This window comes from Melanotaenia boesemani, chromosome 20 (genome assembly GCF_017639745.1).
Source record: "Melanotaenia boesemani isolate fMelBoe1 chromosome 20, fMelBoe1.pri, whole genome shotgun sequence".
Taxonomy (NCBI): Eukaryota; Metazoa; Chordata; class Actinopteri; order Atheriniformes; family Melanotaeniidae; genus Melanotaenia; species Melanotaenia boesemani.
This window is the reverse complement of record NC_055701.1, coordinates 13,365,752-13,386,909: the sequence shown is the minus strand read 5'-3', so window position 1 is coordinate 13,386,909 and position 21,158 is coordinate 13,365,752. Positions and strand designations below refer to the sequence as shown.

The 21,158-nt window shown below is 42.1% G+C and overlaps 1 protein-coding gene across 1 annotated transcript in view; it reads right to left on the bottom strand.

The window, feature by feature from the left end:
• Positions 1-13: 13 nt before the first annotated feature.
• The window catches only part of mnat1 (MNAT1 component of CDK activating kinase), a 30,732-nt gene continuing 9,587 nt past the window's right edge, over positions 14-21,158 (bottom strand). The window contains exons 7-8 of the mRNA XM_041972654.1: positions 13,297-13,418; positions 14-293 (exon numbers count right to left, since the gene is read on the bottom strand). Of these exons, the coding sequence (XP_041828588.1) occupies positions 173-293; positions 13,297-13,418 (243 nt within the window). The 3' untranslated portion in view covers positions 14-172. The remainder of the gene's footprint in view (positions 294-13,296; positions 13,419-21,158) is intronic.

Sequence of the window (21,158 nt, the reverse complement as noted above, 5' to 3'; positions counted from 1 at the left end):
AAATTTCAAATGATGGGCAGCCACAGTGTTTATTTTATTCAAAAATAGATTTAACAAAACATATAAAAATGAACACTCTTCTTGAGTCCGAACATGACACACCACAGCAGCATTGTAGTAGTATTTATAGTCCATTCAGTCACATGTATAACTGGAGGAGAATCGGATGGGCTCATCCTCTCTGAGGGAACAGCCCACTGAAAGCATCCTGGATGGCTCGATAACATGCCAACCCCGAGGTGTATCCTCCGGCTGTGTCCTGAGGCATAACAGCCCGCACGTGGTTCAGATACCTGAGAACACACACAAAGTTTTGCTCAATACCAGCAGTGAAATAGTTGATTGACACTGAAAGATGTTTTTAATGTAGTACTTGTGATTCTAACTAAAGTTTATTCTTCTATAAATCCACACCTTTTAAGTTTGCTCTTCTAGCTCTGCTGGACCCTTTGATGAGATCAAAAAAGACAGATGTACCCCTGTACTAGCATTTAAACACCTTGTGCCTAAAAGCTTCACCAACATAGCTTTATTAAAGTGTTATGTCTTTTTTTTAAGTGCTTACAGATGTATCCTGCCAAAGCCCCTTTTCAGGCTCAACACAAAGCTAAGTCACTGTTTATTTTCACATTTGTGTGCGGACAGAAAAACAGTCTAGCTGTTAATTTAGTCTTCACGTCTTGTTAAAGCTGTCCCTCCACTTTTGCTGCGTGTGTGTGTGTATAGAGGCATTTGGCCTGTTTCCACCCACTCTAATCCTTTTGCCAATGTTTTTGTACACTCGAAAAGTGGTTGTCTCTTACAACAAAGCTAAAAAAGCAAAGTCCTCCTGCAACAGAGAAAACATGTAGCCTTGCTCAATATGCTGCCCCCCCCCCCCCCCCACCCCATCTGTCTCCCCCTCTGTAGTCCTGGCACAGAGGTCTGAAGCCCTCACAGGAGTATGGCTTTGTGGCCCCTGTTCCTGCGAGCTGGGGAAACTTCAAAGTGAAATAGGAATCAAGCTGGACAGACAGAAGTCTGTGATTTCTGTGCCCATTCAAGCTGCTTTACAGAGTAACCTAACACCTGTGGGGAGGCTCAGAGAGACTGGCAGAGTTGAAGTGGATGTGAATGGGTGATGGATAAGTGAGAAAAAGGTGTTGGTGAGACTACATGTTTTCTAGAACAGAGTTTGCTCGAGTGTTTTACAACTTCATGAGCTGCTTTGTTTAGTTTTTTTTTTCTTGTGCATGTGTAGAGTTGAAACATACTTTCTGACAAGTTTGTGACATTAAAACAAAAGCCTTGATAGCACACAACCAAAATCTTACAACAGGGAGTGAAAATGAGAGGAACAACACAGAATATTAATCAGATAAGACCACTCATCACCCACTAGAGAAACAACACACAAGTTCAAAACAGGAGGCCCAGTGATTAATAATAACTTCATTAGGCCCAAGCTTCTGTAGCCTGTCCTTCAGAGCACTTGAGGGAGGTCTTCTCATATGGCTTCCTGCATCAGATGAGTGCTATCTATTGATTATATTGTACTGGGCCTTTTTAATGGTGAAAAAAGTGGGCTATTTACAGCCTGGCTAAGTCTGCCCTTCCTGCTAATCTAATCCCCAAGCTACTCATGTGGTCATTCCTTCCAAGAAAGCTGAGAGCTCTGTGTAACTTTATACCTGCCTGCCCCTAAGGAGAGGGAGACCAAAAGGAGAACATGAAGAAGAGGGTGGGCGGTGTAGATGTGGGGGCTGGGAAGTGGAAAGAAGAGAAGGAGGAAGGGCGGGGGTATGATGTAGTGAAGTCACCTTTGGGTATCATCACCACAAACCTCCTTCTTTTAAACCAACCCTGTCCGTCCTCTGCTCACCCAGAACACCAGAGGTTAGTTCGGTTCTGCTCCATTAACTCAGCGGCTGCATCCGCATCTTCCCGTAACGACTTGCTTTATACATGTGTCAACAAGACATGCTCTAGATGTTTGTGAATTAGAAAACTCTTTTCATATGACTTAAAAATGCTGATAAATTCCAAAAGGAGCAACGATAAAGACGTGCTACAAGAAACACATTACAAAATGTGCTTCAGACTGACCAAAAGCTTCAGCTGTCAATCATAAAAGGAGATGCAACACTCTTCTGATCCAGTTGCTTCATTCCTCTCTGACACTACAGTGTTACTTTGTGCACTGACACTCTCCCACCCCGTTAGCTCCCCTGTCCCCTCAATCTCCTATTCCCTCTCCAGACTGGACAGCCTTTTGTTCGCAGGGCACTGAAACTTGAGCCGTTTCAGCCGGTAACATCTTTCACTCTCCGGGCCCCACTGGAGCATTAGCTGCAACTTGATATGGGTCTTTTCAAAGCTTTGTATTATTGGGTAAATATGGGTCACTTTGGACTGGCCTATTATGTCGCTTAGGGGGAGCTGGAAAAGACGAATGCAGGTGATGAAGACAACTGAGGGACACAGTAAGACACGATGTGTGTGTGTGTGTGTGTCAGACTGCAACTGCTATGAGTGAATATGACAGGTGTTTTGATTTAACCCAAATATATTTAATTTTCTCCAATGGACAATCCCTTTCTTTGTATATAATATTCTCTAGGAATCAAAAGCATCTTAAAAGTAAAAATTGGCATCATGACAGAACCTTGGGTTACTTTATACCTTCTTATTCCTACCATCTGCTATAATCCTTAACTTAAAAACTCACTGTACCCCAGAAGTTGGACCAAATCTGTCTAAGTCAACTGCATATTTCCACTTGGGTCTGGAACACTGAATACTTCGTCAGTGTCTCCTTGTAATGCTAATATCAGTCAAACATTTTCCTAAAGGGACCCCAAAAGTATTCCCCAGTCCTTCTGCCTGGAAAACACCACAGAGCTCCATCTCTAATTCAAAGTGAAAAGATAAGTGGTGAAATGTTCCGGCGGGTTCCATGTGATTTCCAGCTGAGAATGTGGTACGTCTCTGTGTTTATATCCAGTGATGATGTTGAGGAATATAGAGCGTTTGGGTTATTTGTGGAAATGGCTGCAGAGCTGAAACTCTGAAGGGAAAGCAGCAGATACCAGACAGGGGTGCAGGCACAGTTGGGCCTCTCGTCTAGACTCCATGTGTGTTGGCTAGAATTGGATTAAGAAAGGCTATGGAGGCCAAGGCTAGATGGAAAAGAAAAGAGGCCTGTAATGCTACGGCAGCTATTTCAACAAGTAGACACTTAATCAACATGCAAACCACAGAGTAGACCCACAGTACATGGAGCAATCTGAATCAGTTTTAAACAAAGCTCGCTAAGGAATTACATGTGGTTTGTCTGTTTTCATACTTTAAAGTTTGACATTGTTATTCACAATCCAGCAAAAAAAAAAAAAAAAAAGCTAAACTGGCTCTCTGTGATGAAGAAAACGTGGAAATTTTCTGAGAGTTCTAAAAATTTCCAGCTCAGTAGCTTCTTTTAGTACCAGAATTGATCCGAGATAAAGGGAGCAGTTACTCACAAAGGATTCAAATTGAGTGAAATTATTCTGAAGAATCATGATGGCAACCATGTATGAGCTGGTCCAATTCTCCTGACACTGAGGAAAGTTGTTTCAGTGCTTCCTTTATTAAATTCTTTAGCATAGGAATTCCAGGGCCATCCTTTATAAGAGGAAAGAAAATAATCTTACTAACAATGCTTGATGAGATTCTCTTACTGATTAGGATTCATGTAGATAAATGTAAGGAGGTGAACTTAATGCCAAGTCATCAAATTTTGCTCCAAGGTCTTTATGATGGTGTTTAGAAAAAGATGTAGGAGGTCATGTTTTTTACTCTTCAACCACCTCAGCTTGGTAACTGTCTGCTTTCACATCATCCACACTGATCCAGGGTCAGCATTCATCTTAACTGTACAAAGGATCAGAGACTTCCTTGCTTTGTGCATCCTGCATGTCGTCAGCATGATTCATGATCCACGCAGGGTTACAATGACTTCCAGGTTGTTTGCAATATAAACTCTATATTCAGCTTAGGTAGCTTGGGTCAGGAAAAAAAAAGAAAGAAAAATAAATAAAAACATCTGTAAAGATAAATCAATAAACCATACCTGCTCCAAGGACTGAAGCCTCATTAGCTAGGTTAATTAAAGCAAAGGAGCTCATGCAGGGGTGTTGAATGCCAAAGAGAGAGAAGGATGTACACAGAGCAAGGTACATGTGAATGGAGGCTGCCCTGTCTGTCTAAAATGACAGTCATAAGCTTGCTGGATCCCAGTTCAAAAGCCCGGAAGTCTTCCTTTAGTGCTTTGCTCCAGTCGCAATTAAGGATCCCTGGCCTGAGAATCATGAGAGCTGGAGGGTTGGGGTACAGAGCGACACACCTGCCAGATGATTTGTCATTATAGAGGGGTCAGCACTCAGCTGTCACCCCCTAATCACCCATCCTACCCCTCAAGTCAACCCCCCTTTACCCACTAAACTTCACTCCAGTCCTCCCCAAACACCCCCTTGCATTCCTTAGGCAGCTCCGGTTTCAGTCATAGCATTGCCACTCCATCTGCCCCTCCTTCCTACACTCTACCCTGAGAGAAAATGTACCCCTGTGAGAGTCACAGCACACTGAATGCATTGTTTGGATGTGCAATGTGTGCTTATGCCCCCATGTGTATATCTACACAATTCAAGTGTGTGAAAATATGTTTATCCAAGAGCAGAACTGTTTGTATCAATACCAGAAATGAACCCATGGTGCAGACTTTTACCAGGAGAGAATATGTAAGGCTGCAGTCCAGAAACAAAATCCCTGCAGACAAACCAAACACAGATAACTCTCACAGGTATAGTATATCTTTCAACAGCAGTCTTTCATCACTATGGGTCATAGGTCACACTCTTTTCCATTGAATGCTGCTTCCTCTGGGACATGCAAGTGTGTAAGATGGATCCTCAGCTATTAGCCTACCCACTGTCTACCAGATTATCTAAAGTTGTACTCTGTGAGCGTGGTTGAGGGGGTCTCACTGTGGTTACATCATATCCTCACAAGGTTAAAAACCCTTATCCATTATCATGTGTCTTATCATCACTACTGACAGGCTGTCTGCCTCTCTGCAAACCAAAAAAGTGAAGGAGAGAGAGGTGAGTATTGCTAACACTTACTTACTTAAGGAGAGAACAAGTTCAGAGTGTTAACAGAAGCTCTGGGTGACACTTGACATTAACGCTCACAGAAATACATTCTCATGTAATGACTGACAATCCATAAGCTTCCCTCAAGAAGACACCTTGTTGGTATCAGTGAAAAGCAAAAGGCATGCTTGTTTTGTTTATAAAAGGCAGGAATGCTGATGTGACTGAGATAAAGGCATATTGTGCAACTTGTGCCCAAATTCAACTTTACTTCCTGGTCCAGCAATCACCTGTCATCACTTATTCGGGGCTTGTATCTTGATCATGCACCTTGATCCGCTAACCTGATGGGGGCAGTAGAGGCTGGATGTCTGAAAAGGCCAATGGCTACATAACTAATTGCAGCAGCCGTGGGGCATGGACAAGCATCACACTCCTCTGTAACCACCTGACACACAGAGCATCTTTCTATCGTCTCCTGAGCTGCCACTTGATAACTTTGCACCTTGGAAATTTTAGAAGGCTGAGGAGGAGGAAGATAATGACATGACATCAGTGTCATCGTTAACCAAATGGGGCTGTACACAATGGTAGGACATATGCTGTTCAGAGAATGGCTGCCAGCACAAGGCACACCCATAGACAGCTAGACAGACGCATACACACATATTTAGAGCCAAATGAGCCTTGACAGTTAGATGTAACATTCAGGGAATAGATCAGTGATACAAAGAGGAAGAATAGAGCTTTCCCAGGGGGATTTGCCTCCTCAGGTATCAGTTAGTGGAGCCTCTCAAGTACTGGGAAAGCTAAAGAATATTTTGAATCAGAAGAAAAAGTGTGTGTGTGTGGAGGCGGGGAGCAGTGACAGGCACAGCAGGGGAGATGTACCTCCTATACTGAGGTGTGTGTGGCAAGTCCTCACAGCCAAGCCCCACGTGATGGGAGTTTGTTTTGTTTCTTCAATTCATAAGAGTGGAAAATGAGCCAGCTAATCCTGCTGTACATAGCTCGGCCCTTTGCCCCAGGGTTGAGGAGCAGGGGAGATGCATTGAGTTCCAGTCTGTTTGTGTTTGTGTGAATGACACACATATTTATTTTGTGTGTATGCATAGTTATGTGTGCCACCAGGCTCACAGTCAAAGCATGCAACCCTAGATAGTATACTGCTCCTAACCTCCACACAGATCAGTGTGTTTAAATAGTCAGAAGACATCACCTTATCCTCTGCTGTGTGTTGACACGGCCACATCTAGCTTGTGATACAAATAAATCTGAACGCAAGACAGGCTGTTTTCCTTGGAGTTCCCTGCCCACTGGATTCTCCTCTGCCAATAGCCTGGTTTGGTCTGGCCTGGGTTTATCTCATGGGGAGACTGCTGACCTGTTTGGCAAAAAGCCCAACGAAGGAAAACAATAAGACTAAAAGCAGATCTCTTACAGATGACCAGAATCCACTCAACAAATGGACCTCCCATTCTGTAATTCTGGATCTTTCCATCTGTTTTCTGCTCACTTTTTGGGTCAGAAATGACTCACCCACAAGTAAAATGCTTCTAGTCAAGTTCAAAGCAGGCTTATTTTGACTCATACTTCAAGAGAAGATCAATATTTGCACAGATCTATGGGAGGGAAAACAATAGTGATCTGGCTTCCACCAGCCCTGTCTGTTAATGGTCTGTTTACTGAGACAGATGGGATAATGGTCTGGGTGTTGGCTGGTAGAGAATCAGACTATGGCCACGCTTTGCTCCATTTCTGGTATAGTGTCCGTAGAAACATGGAGTGTAAGCATCACTGATGGAACAAATTGAGTATGTGCATAAGGTGATGGCTATGTGCTGTGTATAGAGATGGGGCATCCTGTTGACTCAGACGGGTTTGCAAGTCAAATAGCTGGCCTCAAGCCTCCACACTTTTATAGTGCAAGCACTCTCTTTTGGCTATGCAAATTTTAAATCTGTGCGCCCCAGGACCACAGTCAAGCTTTTAGATCTAAGCAATGGAAACACTTTAATGGTTAGTGAAGCACTGCAGTCTATAGTTACTGGCTATGCTGAATCCAGTAACACAAGACAGCGGCACGTGCAATGAGTGTGTAAGAATAGGGGATATCGGGTATCTGAAAAACCAAGTTCAGCTGTAGGTCTTGGTTATGGTGACAACCCCAAGTATTTAAGGGAAAACCCTATTGTTATGCAAGAGACAAACAATTTTCTATAAATGATGCATGCAATATATTTTACTTGGCTAAATGACAACAAGATATGTGCTTTGAGACATTATCTAATAGTTGTAAAAGTAGATCAAAGACCACTGCTCTTGAAAGAGTTCATGTGAGGTCACGCTAACCGGCGCCTCACTCTCCAGCTCATAACTTAAGCATCAAAGATGTGTTTGTGTGAGAAAGAGTGTGAGAGTGCACAACTATTTGTGGTCCACAGTACGAGACCCATCTCTCCAAGGTGCCATCACTCTGCTCCTGTCAGTTCTAGCACTCTGACATCCTGGTGCTGTGCCTCAGGTCTCTCACGGTCAGCGACCTCTGACCCACCCCCCGGCTCCACCAAACCCATCAAGCCCATCAGATGGATGTGTGCCTTGCAGGGATCAGAGAACCTGGGGTACATGGAAAAGCTATTTGTGACCATTTCTAGAGATTCCTTCTGTTAGCTGTCCTCTGCATGTTATGAGGGAAAAAGGAATATCAATACTGACTTGCATTTCCATTACAGAGTGAGCAGGGGAAGGAAACAATGACTTGTGTGCAGTTTAACTCTTGCACACTCCAAGTTAACAGTGGCAGAAATGGATTCAGAAGTACTTTGCAGACCATTTTTAGTGTTTTTTCTTTAAATTCCCAGAGCCAAACTCAGGGTCACTTCTAGTGCTTTGGGCCAGTAAAGCCAAAGCTGGAAAAATGGAGAGTTCAGACTTGGAGTCAGGCCAACCAGGCGGAGAGAGGCTAGAAAAGCTAGCTGCCAGGAATTAAGGGATGCAATGGCACCACTGACTATCCTGGATCCCTTCCTCCCACCAAAGCACTTAACATGCGGTATAAATCAACACACAAACAAACAAACAGATGCTCACACAGTTCAAATAAACACGCAGGCACCAAGGGATGCATAGAAAGCTAAAGAACACAGAGAGGAGGAGAGCATCACTCAGAGACCCATTAACCTCTGGCTCCCAACCAGAACAGTGAGCAGGCGTCTTTTAAGTACATGCTAAACATAGCTAGTCTTTGTATGTGTACACAAGTGATTTATGTATTACTTTTGTGTTCATGAGCACACTGATTCACTTCAACTGAAGACTTTGGGGGCAGTTTTGAGGGGAGGAAATTATTGGTTGTCCTCTTTGTTTATGAATGTAAGTCACACCAAACTACCCATAGCTTTTTAACCCTCAGATAGTAACTTAGTGAGAGAAAGTGCTCTTTGAACTACTTCCTTGAGCATAGAAGTGCATCCCCATGAGAGGAGCTCCAGACTAAACACTCGTTCATTCAGCTGCTCCCCTTCACCCTACTGACAAGAGACAAATCCATGACAAGCACTCCCAACAGAAAACCTCACTTTTTCCACCAATTATAGAAAGCAATGCAGAGTGGGGGAGGAGGTTGGACTTCAAAATATTATACATACTGGCATTTGGCAAAGCATATTGGGCAACTTCTGTCAGAAAGAGATGGGCTAATTTCAGGGCATCCCGTGCCAACACAAACAACTGTTCTGGCTAGCTTTCATTGTCAGCACTTGAGGTTTGAGTTGAAATTTTCAATGTTCCACAGCCAATTTCTCTCTCTCCCCTATTTTTGCCCCCCCAAATGATTTGTCCTTGTCCAAGATCCCAGTCGGTCTTTCATCGCCTACATAGTCAGAGCTTCAAAAGTATTCTGGTAGAGAACATACTCAGATCCAGATGCTTTACAATCTACATACACATACAGAAATAGAACTTTTTCATTCTTTCAGGTCTCCAGCATTTGTCTAAAGGACACCCCAACAGATTTATTTTAACCGTAATGCAGCCGTGAATTTGAGGTGCTGATTATTTTGATGTATGTACTTCTATTCAGGTTATGTCCATCAGCTGGTGTGGGGTCAGCATGAGGCGCCGGGAGTTTATTAGCTACTGCTACAGCCTCTAGGTGCTGTGTGCTGGGATTCATATAACAGCCATGTGAATGTAAACAGCATATGTTTCTGTTTGTGTCTCCAAAGCAGTATTTACTTCTGCTTTGATTTTGTTTATTAAAGGCTGTTACCGTTCCACATAAAAGCAAAGAGCCATGGTGGGACATTTAGAGTATAAGATGAAGTGTTACATTCACAATTTACTCATAATTCTTACAGCTAATGCACACTTGTGGATATATGGCAGTCAATGAAAAGAGCAGCACTATATAACCATTATAGAAACCTCACACAGTCAGGATCATGTCCTGAGTGTCAAATCATACACACCTATGTACATGAGGAGAGCATGAGTGAGCGAGGGGGATAGATGTTGAGGTGAAAGCTGAATGGGTACTTTTAGAAGCCCCTGTTGCAGCCTGTACTGTGCTTCAGTATTGAGGCAGCTGTCTTTAATATAAGAGCTCAGCTCAGACCATATTTATTCAGGTACAGCTGAAAGAAAGGGAGAGACAGTGAAAGAGGCGTGGCTCTTCTTTTTCCTGGCAGCCGCACATAGCTCTTGCGGTTTTTTTGGGGGGCGAAGGGACAAGGCAAAAAAGACAAAGACGCCAAGACAGAGGGAGAGGCATGCAAAAGAGAAGAGCAAGCTGACATTAAAAACATGGCTCCAGTCGGTCCTGTGTTGACTGGACATCGTGTGCAATGGACAATCCCCAGAGGCCCAGGGGCCACCAGGGAAGGGTGAATAAGCTCAACGCTTCAGTCTCACTCGATGGCTGCATCCAAGACAAATCACCAGTGGAGCTGCTGTCACAGTGGGCCTTGACCAAGACAAACAGCCCTGTTTTAAAATAAGTACTTGACCCCTCACAGCCGCTCCCACCTCATCCACGCTCAGGCACATCCATATCTCCACACAAGTTCAAACATATTCCCTTCACAGGTCACAGGAGCAGCAATGTAGTCCAATATTCTACACAGGGGACTCACTTGTCACTTTCCAAATGCTGTCTACACTCCCACTCCTCTGCACACACTTCTGAATATTTACCACACTATAAATGTTTCTTTGTGGCTAAAATGCTGGCAATGCAATAACAAAGGTGAGTATGAGTGTATGACACCAAATATAAGTCAGATTGAAAGAGCACTGTGCACGCAAGTCTACATCTTAGCTTGACTGTCTATGTATATCAGAAAATATCAAACTTTGCTCAATCACAAATTGCAGACTGTGCAGAAATGTCAGCAATATTCTTTGCTTTTACTTAACAGCACATTGCATCGTGGGACTTGTGGTTTGTCTGAACTAGCCTGTCTGTGTCGCTGCCTGCAGCCTGCACCAAAGGGATTGGTGTTCCTCACTGAACAGAGCCTCATTTATCTCTGTGGCAGAGTCCTTCCTCTCTAGCAGCGGTCCTCCTGGACCCCTGAACTGCTGACATGGGGGGCCCCTCCTCTTCCTCACTCCTCTGAGCTCCAGCATGCGGCAAAAATTGTGAGATGCGTTTCATCTGCATATTGATTAGTCTAGCCAAAAGAAGTAGGACCTCAGCACTTCACTGAATACATAATGCAAATAAGTGCCAGTAATTCAGTTTAAACTCTCCTGAAACGTTTCATCTGAAGTTGGTGCTTTTCCAGGTAAACAGCCAAATGTAAACATGCAACAATAGTCAATACCAACTTTTATCTGAAGAATAAAGTAGAACCGTGTAAATCTTTATCAGAGACATGACATGTCCAAATTTGCACATTGTAGCCAAATGAAGGTTACCGTCAGGGTAAGGAAGCGCTCAAAGTCAATGCGATTGTGCTAAAATGACCCCCTTTGCCTCCAACACCCAATAAAAGCAGGCTTCTCTCAGTGTGAGGGCAGGCTTTAGTGCCAGCCAGTTGAAGTGCAGACGGCTGGGCGCTGGGCTGTCTGATGGATAGCTTACACTCAGTAAGGACTGGACCAATGGCGTCGTGGATTGATTGGCCCAAAGGGGCCGTCGGGGAAAGCACTTCCTGTGTGTGTTAATGGACGCTCCTGCAGATGCACTGTGGCGGCTTGTGGCATGGTGATGGTTTGTTACTCCCTTTTTTCCTCCCAGACCTCCTCCCCCATATTTTGCTTTCACTCTCTCAGTTAATCAGAGGAGAGTCAAGTGAAAGGAGCCAGGCCTCCTAAGCAATAAGAGTTCCAAGCAGCTCTATAACAATACACCCAAAACAAAACCTTTCCAAACTCCACAACATCACTCATTTTATTTTACAACTGTTTTACCAACTTTCATAGGCTTCTTAAATTTTCCATGAAGTGAAATGATTTGGAACTGTACATTGACAGAAGGGTCTCGGGGAAGAACTTTTTGATGCCACGGAAGAACAAAATCAACCAAACATTCAACTTCAAATATTCTTAATAATTGAATCAGTTAACTGCTAATTATAAATCAGTGTCATCTGAATTATTTTAGCTACAATAAACGTTTTTAACCAAATAATATTAATTAGAACCTCATTTCTACTCACTCCTGGACCTAAAATTGGCCAATGTTTCCTGGGAAACCGTCGATTTTGATTTTTAACAGTCCCGTTTCCCCCAAAAATTGAAAAACTAAAAAAAAAAAAAGCTAATTAAAACATAACTGCATGATGATAAAAATAATTACAACTCCATGATCAATTTCAAGTAGTGCAAAGACAACATGTCAAATGCTGAAAATGAGAAATCTAACTGAATTTGACAAACAGACTCATTTTCAGTTTGATGACTGCAAAGAAGTTTGAAAAGGCTTATAATGGGATATATTTACCACTGTGTTGCATTCCCTTGTCTCTAAACACTTTGTAAGTGCTCGGAAAGTGAGCAGGTTTTGAAACAAAATATTTTTCCTTGGCTTCACAGGATTCGTCTTGCAGGGCTCTCACTCACAAAGGTTTTCAAAATCATTCCCAAGCCCATGGAGTGATGTCCACAATAGAACTGTGTTCTCTTTAAGGTTTTCTCAACTGAGAGTCCAAAGAGTCTTTCAGTGCTGCACTTCCGCTGTGTGCTTTGCATTCAGACATTTCTCCATATTCTCAAATGATATTTTGTATCATAGATGTAGACACTTCCAGATTTGTTGCAAATGCACAAAGTGAAATCCTGAAACTGTTGAATTCTGTCCACACAGTCTCTCACACAGAGATGACCCCTCCTCGTTTTTCTCTCAGAAATACGAAAATGGTAAATAGAGTGTATTCATATAAAACTCAAGCATTACCAAACTAAAAAGCCACATTCATATAGACACACACCCACCAGACAGCGGTTCTTATAAATGTGTAATCTACGTGTCTGAAGTAACACAGGGCTTTTTCCTCACCAAGCAACTTTAACATGTGGACGGGATGCCAGGAATTGTACGACCAATCTTTCAATCCATGGACCTGACAAGATTGTTTTTACTGGTCTGTTGCCAATAAACCAGTTTTGTTGTGAGAACTAAGTTGTGCTCATCATGCATTAAAAAATGAGCATGTGAGTTAAAAAAGGGAGGGGAGGGGGGTTCATTTTAATAAGTTCATGTTGTATTCTACAACCTTCAGTTAAATGCCTAACAAACCACTGGATTCTCGTGTTTTTTTTTACAATATGCTCCAACTTTTTTGCAAACTAGTTTGCATCATTTAACCTGAGAATTGTAATAGTCTCAACCAAAAATAAAAATTTATAGTGAGTGTATGACTGAAAGATAAGTTCCCTACACAATATTCATACTTAATTTGCTGACCAGGTGTATTAACTGCTGGCAATCCAAGTTATTTACAATCCAAAATAGCAAAATTTTCTACTGTATTGCATGCATACAACCCATATCTCTGTCTCACACACACAGCTAAAAAGACATAAGTGTGACTGACAGAAAGGAAAACATTTTGCCACTTTAAATGGAACAGAAATGACAACAAATTGCAATGTTATAAAGTAAAAAGTATGAAATGCTGTGAAGGAAATTGAAATGGCCCTGGCTGATAAACACAGACAAGATTAAGAAATCATTTTGTACCCGAATCTGCTCAGCTGCTCTAGTTCAGGGACTGGTGGTCCATAGGTTTCAACTTGAAGGGGTTTGTAGTGGTACAGAACTTCCTCTATCCTGGGCACAGGTTGCAGAGACACGGTCTGACGCTGAAAGAAAAACACAACAGAGCCAAAGCATTCAACACAGGACAACAATCAACATTGTTTCAGTGTAGCACAACAATGGAAACTATTGGTGTGGAAAAAAATGGAGGGAAAAAAAAAAATCAATGAAACAGACTTAATGTCAATCCAACTGCATCATTTGGAACAACCACTTCTTGACAGACTGGTTTGGAAAATGACTTCTGTCTTGAAACATTTTCATTTTCCTCTGGCACTTTTGGTTTGGTGGAGAAACATCTATTTGTATGTTCTTTGTTGGGAACGTTTTGTTAGCAAGTAAACAAGTATTCCTAATAGAAATCTTGAGAAAAAAAAATAATGCTGGCATTATACAGTTTCCACAACCTGGTGGAATCTGAATGTCAGTGACATTCGGTCACACTGGGTCTCCTGCAGTTAAAACACCAGCTATGAAAACTATGTTTTTTTAACCTCAAAATCATTCAGTTGCTAATAACTCAAAAGTTTAGATTTTAGAAAGGCTACACAAATTGCTAATGCACTTGACTATGGTCAATGGGTGAGAAATATGAGACTTCCCAAGGACGCTGTGCAACTGTTCAAATTTGGGGCTCTGCCATACACGGTATAGGGAATTTACACACAGCATTCAGTCGCTACGCTTTCTCCAGCATGAAAGTAATGAGACTCAGAAGAAGACAAGCTAGTGTCATGAAACAAACCTGGAGTTAGAAAGATGATGTTTAAACAAACACTGACTGTTTTGGAGAGCAGCAAAGGAAAGCTGAGACAAAAGGAAGATAAAAAGATAAGGGAGACTTGAGAAAAAAAAAAAAGTAGTCGGGGGAGAATAAACAACAGAACACAGAGGGGAGCTGATGAAAACCAAACTAAACAAGTAACATGTGCCCTGAGGCCAAAGACTGCCCTGCCCGCCCTCACACATGCTTTGGCCAATGCAAACGCACACAAAAGGGAAATAAAACAACAAAAGCTGAGCTAGAAGTTAAAAAAGCACCAAGGGCATACACAGTGACTCAGTGATAGATGTAAAGCTTCTTTGGTAAACACAAACAAAACTAAAGATGCCATAATCCCGGTAAAGCATCCATGACAGTTTGACAAAGAGAAAGACTAAAAGTAATTTAGTACAATACACTTAATAAGCAAACACCATCAGAATAGTGTTTAATTTAAGCACAAACTTCTAACACTAGCCAGTAGGTTTAGGCAAAATGTACTAAACAATTACATGTGCCTTCCATTAGAGATACTTTCACACACAGTTACCAACTATTGATGCTTTGTGGTGCTTTAGATTATTCTAGGCAATGCTGCAAATCCCTGATGTACCCAGAATACCAAGGTACATCTGGTAGTAAACACATTATATTATTTAAAAGGAAAAATCCATCAGTGTAAGAAAGGATTTACAGTTAAAACAACATTTTGCTCACATCACCCAATTCCTACTCCCCAGAATGACTTTCAACTATCTTGACAGAACAAGTCTAAACCTGTTGCTTTCAGAAGTGGTTTGTAGATCGTGCAGGTGGGAAGAGGAACAAAGATAGTGACAGTGGCAGCACATTAACAGCAAAAGTGGGTTTTTCCACTATGGAAATTATGAAAGTTAAATGGCTACTCTAAACAGAGCACATCTTTGACTGCTTTCTATGCCATTTCAAGCAGAACATCAAGCACTATTTTCTGATGTCAAACAGCCCTTTTGCAAGATAAATCAAATCTATGTTTTTCAACTATGAGAGATAACGGCATTCTTAGTTTTTAAACACTACTTCAGTCTTAAAAATGGGCTTTTAGATAATTCTTTTTAAAACACTAGAAATACACTTTACTATGGTTTTCACTCAACCTTTAACCTAAAGGTGCAAGTGAACGGTTACCCCATCCCATCCATTCATCCAGCACACAGGAGCCCCACCACAGGCTAATGAAACCCAGACCAGCAAGCACAATCCCAGTCACTCTCCCTCTCTTTCACACTCCTTCAGTCTGTCCATCCATCTTCTTTCAGACTTTCAGCACTGTTTAACTCCCCTACTGCGCCAGTCAAAGACATGGACTGGGACGAAGGGGTGGAGGGAGAAGCAGAAGAAGAAAGATCCACGGTGCAGGAGCCATTCAGAAAGGGAGCAGCAAATTGGAAGCTGAAGACGGCTGAAGTTCAGTAAATCAGATTTTTAAGTGACAGACAGAACAGACCCTGCCTCTGGTGTGGAGACATTATTGTTGCATTCCTCTGCAAGGGCACCTTGAAAACTGGCATCAGCTCACCCAACATTTCAAAACAACAAAAAAACTAGAAACATTTACTTTAATTCACAAAAAATAATGTCAATGAGTTATTAGTAGCACATATAAAGTTTGTGTCAGGAGACAAGCTAGTGGACGGTAAACACAAAGCCGTGCCCTCTCAGGACTGCCATGCATCGCAACTAATAATACGTCTGAAACTTTCAACCATGAACTCATCGCCTCCTATTTAAAGTCTGTGTGAGTTACGGCATATGAATGTTAGTTTGAAAATACTCCAGAGAAAGAAAGCAACACAGGGGGAATGCTATGGGACCCCCAGCCAGGCCCAGCAGAGCAGAAATGGCGCAAGGACTAGAGGCCATTGGAACAACATGACTGAAAGAGCCAATTCAAACATCTGTTTTTCTCATCATGGACGCCCATCATACTACCTATACAGCATTGTGTGTATTTTAAGTTTGTGTACGTTACTGGTATTTAACTTATGTTATTACTCTTGAGGCACTAAAGTGAAACTCTGGGGGCCATCAGTCTTAATAAAACTACAGGAGAGGATGACTTAAGGAAATTATTATCATACCAGGGGGAATATTCCTACATCTCCTGCATTTGTGCCTCAGATGCACAGACATTTATAGTGTTCTGGTAACACCATCTTCACTTACAAGAAACAGGACCACTTTAACAGGTCAAATGAAACAGCTACAGGTGCCCATCCTCTACTTGTTGGAGGAAAGGCAGCCGGAGTGCTGCTTCAGGAAACTGTTCTAAGTCTCTTGGACGGCATTTGGCTTGCGATCTATAATAACATTACTTTTGTCAGTCATGTTGTTCATCTTACTAGTACATGGAAAAGCAGCATGGTTTGCACATCTGACCAAATGATGTGGATTCATGCAACTTTTACAGAACTGAGGTTTCATAAAAATCAGATTACTTTCAGGCTACAAGAGGTTTGTCCCTAAGGTACTGCACTGACTGTGCCAAATCTGCAATAAAAATCAGCTATGCTTGGGTCTGTGCCATGTACTGATCAACATGGCAAGCCCGAGTTCATTAATTATAAAAACTTACTTTTATACATTTGTAAATGCAATACTCTCATTACTTGCCAATAATCTTCAATAGATTGCATAATGAAATATGTGTCATGATTTGTAGGATGTGCTTTGAAATAAATTAAATTATAAAATGCTAAATTTTTCATTTTAAATGCTTAATGGTGGTTAATATCAGACTAAATTGGTCCAGCAAGGAAAAGGTCTTATCTCAATCTTGTTCAGCCAATCAGGGGTCACCATTCAGAACGGCACTGGAAAAACATGCACCACCCCCAGCACAAATACCAGCCCACTTCAGCACCCCTATCTCTCCTCTGACTTTGCAGCTCAGCAGGACACATCAAGGTTGTAGAGACTAACCTCTCCATCAGCACCTCCCCACAACATCCACAGGCACACAAACAAAATCCCACACATCCACTTGGTTCCCGAGGGTTTAGGGAGTCACTACATAGGATTCACTGAGGCCCTCTTAATTACTGCATAAAGTGATCATGAAAACAATAGAAAGGGGAACTGTATGTAAAAATGCTAAGCCTAGTTGGGAGCTAAGCTAGTAACTCCCCATTCTCACCCCCAACTTCCTTCTTTTGCTCCAACAGCGTCAATGCTTCTGTATGGATAAAGAGCTTTGAGCCACCGACTGACCCACTGAGCAGCAAGTAGCAAGTGTAAAAACTGCTGCCTCCCTATGCCTTACAAGTTTAAATATAACTGCCTGACCAGCGGCAGCTGCCATAGTGCAAAGCCGCTAAAGCTGACAACTCCTTTTTCCACTAGACCGGCCTGCCTGTGTGCAAGGTTTGCTGAGGCCAACCTAAATAGGACCAAGCAGGGGCATAGGTGTGAATGCCCACATGTGCTGGTGCCAATCAGGGCTCCCGGTTCTCTTTATCCCCCCTGAGGTTAACTCCTCTTTCCAAACCCTTCGCAGCAATCAACCAGCATGGCAGCACACCAATAAAAAAGAAAAGACACAAAAGGATGTGTGAGTTCATTCTGGATTTGAGATGTTTACAGGTGTCTGTTCATTTTTTTTTAAGAGATATGAAGATAAAACTGAAGAAGAGTCAGTGGGGGTTGCAGTGAGTATACAGCAACAAACTCCAGTGCAAAACAGGTTAGGCCAGTCTGCCTCAACAAAGTAAAGCAAAACTTGCCTGAGTGCATGTACTGAGCAGAGGTCACACTGTAGAGGACTTAAGTAAAAAAAAAAAAAAAAAAGACGCCTGTGCAAATAAGCTCACAGCATGTGTGCGTGTATACATGCATTTGTGTTTTCAGTGGCAGTCAAATTCAACTGCCTAAGTGTAGAATGGATTAAAGCCAGAAAACCCAGGGTTATTTCAGCCAGCTTCACATCAATGTTTAGGGATACACTTTCCACCCTCATTTGACTGATTGTGTGTGTGTGTGAATTGCACTTTGTTTATGTGCACATTTGCTTTCTGCGTCCACTCTGTGCCCGTGCTGGCCTCGTCAGGTATGTCAGCTGCTCTGTCGGCTGCGAGTAGTGGACTGGTCCCCAGCAGTGCTGGTCCATGGGACCTTTCATTTAAGATGGTGCTGAAAGCTCTCCCAAGGTGGAAAGATTCCCCATCGGTCAACTGCTTTCAGGAATGGGACACAGCAGCAAGTGAGAAGAATAATCCCCAACTGCATAAGTGCATGCTTTAGGTGGAAAAGTGTAAAACAAATTCTTGCAAAAACATATTTAACCCTGGAGCTGACACTGTTAGCAAAGTTTTTAAACTGTACTTAATTCATATGCTAATTTTCCTCATCTGTTTTGCCTAAAGCAGGTGGCAAGTATGGTGACATGTCACCCTGATTTTTGCCATCATGCTTGGTTGTGAGGCTGGTAATGTCAGACAACAACAAGCAACCTGTTTAAACAGTGAATTGTCGCCTCCCTCCCACACAAAGTTGTCTCTTTTGATATCAATGGACATCCATTTTAAAAAGACACTTTATTCTTCAAAGGATGTGTACTTAGACTGAAGCGGGGGGGGGGGGGGGGGGTATATGTGTGTGCATGCACCCACACACAGGTATGCGTCTCTGGGTTCAATAGAAAGCTTACAAAGTGAAGGATTAGTGAGTGATTCCAGACCATTCCTGAGGCAAGACCAGGCCTATCCCACCTCACATCACACCTGGACGAAGACTACTTTCCTTTAGGATTGGATAACTTCCTCAACAGTCCATTCAAAAGCAATGTTAACACACAGCCAGGAATATTGGGGCCTGTCCTGGAGTCCTCTTCACCAGTTCTGAGAAAAACCACTCTGGCACAGAGCGGTGCCAGCATGGCTGAGAAGTCCCCTCTCATGTTCAAAGCAGACAACATATCATGAGTAAATGCAACATATGATCACTTTTTAAATACAGTCTGGAATGAGGGGGAAGCTGAGGAAGAATTGGAGTCCTCATGTTCCATGGAGTGGATGTCTTAAAGACAAGCAGATATGTCATTCCAGCAGTGTGTGCTCACCTTGGCCCAGGGTGAAGCAGCTGACTGAAGTCCTGCAAAGGGCAGTGGGGGATTCAGAGTGGGGAAGGGGAGTCATGTGGTACTCAGATTCTGCTTCTGTCACTTTTGAACTTGTACAACAACAAATAATGCTGATGAGAAAAACAAGACCTGAATTCTGTATATTCAAATGTATTTTACAAAAGACACTTTGGTCTCGACAACTGATTCACTTATCAAATAGTCCCAAAAAAAAAAGCTTGATTTTTGGACCAATAGATAAAATCCCAAAGACATTAACTTTATAATGATAGAGGGAAAAAAATCAAAAGTTACTTGAGTAATGTTTGCTTAATAATGACAACAATGACTATACATTTTAGCACTGCGTTTCATGTTATTAGAGGTTGGCACATATGACTTGCTGTAAAGCATTACCACTAGTGTATTTAAGCTTTATCAATGTGTTTAATTATCATTACTGCTCAGTTCTGATTTTCTGTCCTTATTTCTGCTGAAGAAAAGCAGAAACTCTGCTCGCCGCAAAAGATCGCAAACTAGCAGATAAATGAATTCCAGCAATCTGCAGGAATCCACCGCTCTGTGCTGAAACCCCACCAAGTCAAACAGAAGTAATTCTTCTGGATTCTGAGGTGAAGGGAAATCCAAACCCACACGTTCCCCTGACTCAAGTCTCTCAGTCCAACATGAGCAGATGCATGGTGCGAGCTCTGCTCCACCAACAGCAGTTCATATGGGAAGATGAAGAGAAATTGGGGAAAAAAAAGAAGTGAAGAAAAACAGCCACAGACTAAGCCAAAAGCAACATAATCATGCTGTTTCTCACTCCATCAGCAAATTCAACTTCACAGTGTATATCAAGAGGGTGAAAGTCAAACATTAGATTCTTTATCTCAATCAATTAAGTGGTTTTACAGGAGGTTGCGTACAAGTATATCAATACCTAGTTTCTAGTTTTAGGTAAACATGGAGCAGATATCCGTCTCACGCACTACTGAACTGTGGGAAGACAACCATACCTCATGAGGGTTGCTGTGGAAGAGGTGGGAATGATGACACGGCCTATCTCATCACAGTAAAATGAAAATAAATGACTGAAAACCTGAACGACAGCCAAGCAGAAGGTCTCTAGACATGATGTGCATAGAGCTGCAAACTCAGAGCAGCCAAAGCCCTGAGCCCTCATGCTCAATCTCTGTGGGACCCACTGCTCGTACAGAGGAATGTGATGACATGACTGAAGGGGTCAGGGCCTGTTTCCATACTGCAGAAGTACCAGACACAGAGAAAGATGCTACGTTCGACGGTCTGAGTTAACCACAATCTATTGTGAGCAAGCACTTCACGTAAGGTTTAAATTAGAAGCGAACCACAGTTCACGAAGGAACATTAACTGTTCCAACTGTGTTTTTTTTTCAGATTTTATCTGATTTTTTGATCTATTATGATGCTCATATTATGTTTACTATATTATTGATTTTTCTATTGCACTGCAATCACTGATCGGGAAACTAAATTTCCTTCTCTTGTGTACGTAAATGGACAATGAAAATTACAAAGAATCTTTGATCCTTTAGCTCTAGGGAACAGATGTATAATATCTACATTACTGTGACTAGATCAATTATATTGTCATGTATGGGTCACTCAATACCAACTCACCTAAACATCACAAGATCTTATGGACTTTCTGGAGTTAAAAAAAGAAAAAGCTAAAACTTCAATAAAACTCCAACCCAATTATAACCGTTTTTGACAACATAAACAAAGCTGAAAATGTAGGAGCTTTGAAAAGAGCTGTCGTATGTGACTGCACTTAACTTCCCAAGTAGTCCTGACATATTCACTCACTCAGCAGATGCTTTTGTGATTACAGGTTAGGAATAGGAACAAACTCTACCACAATCATTAGATAATGTTGTGAAC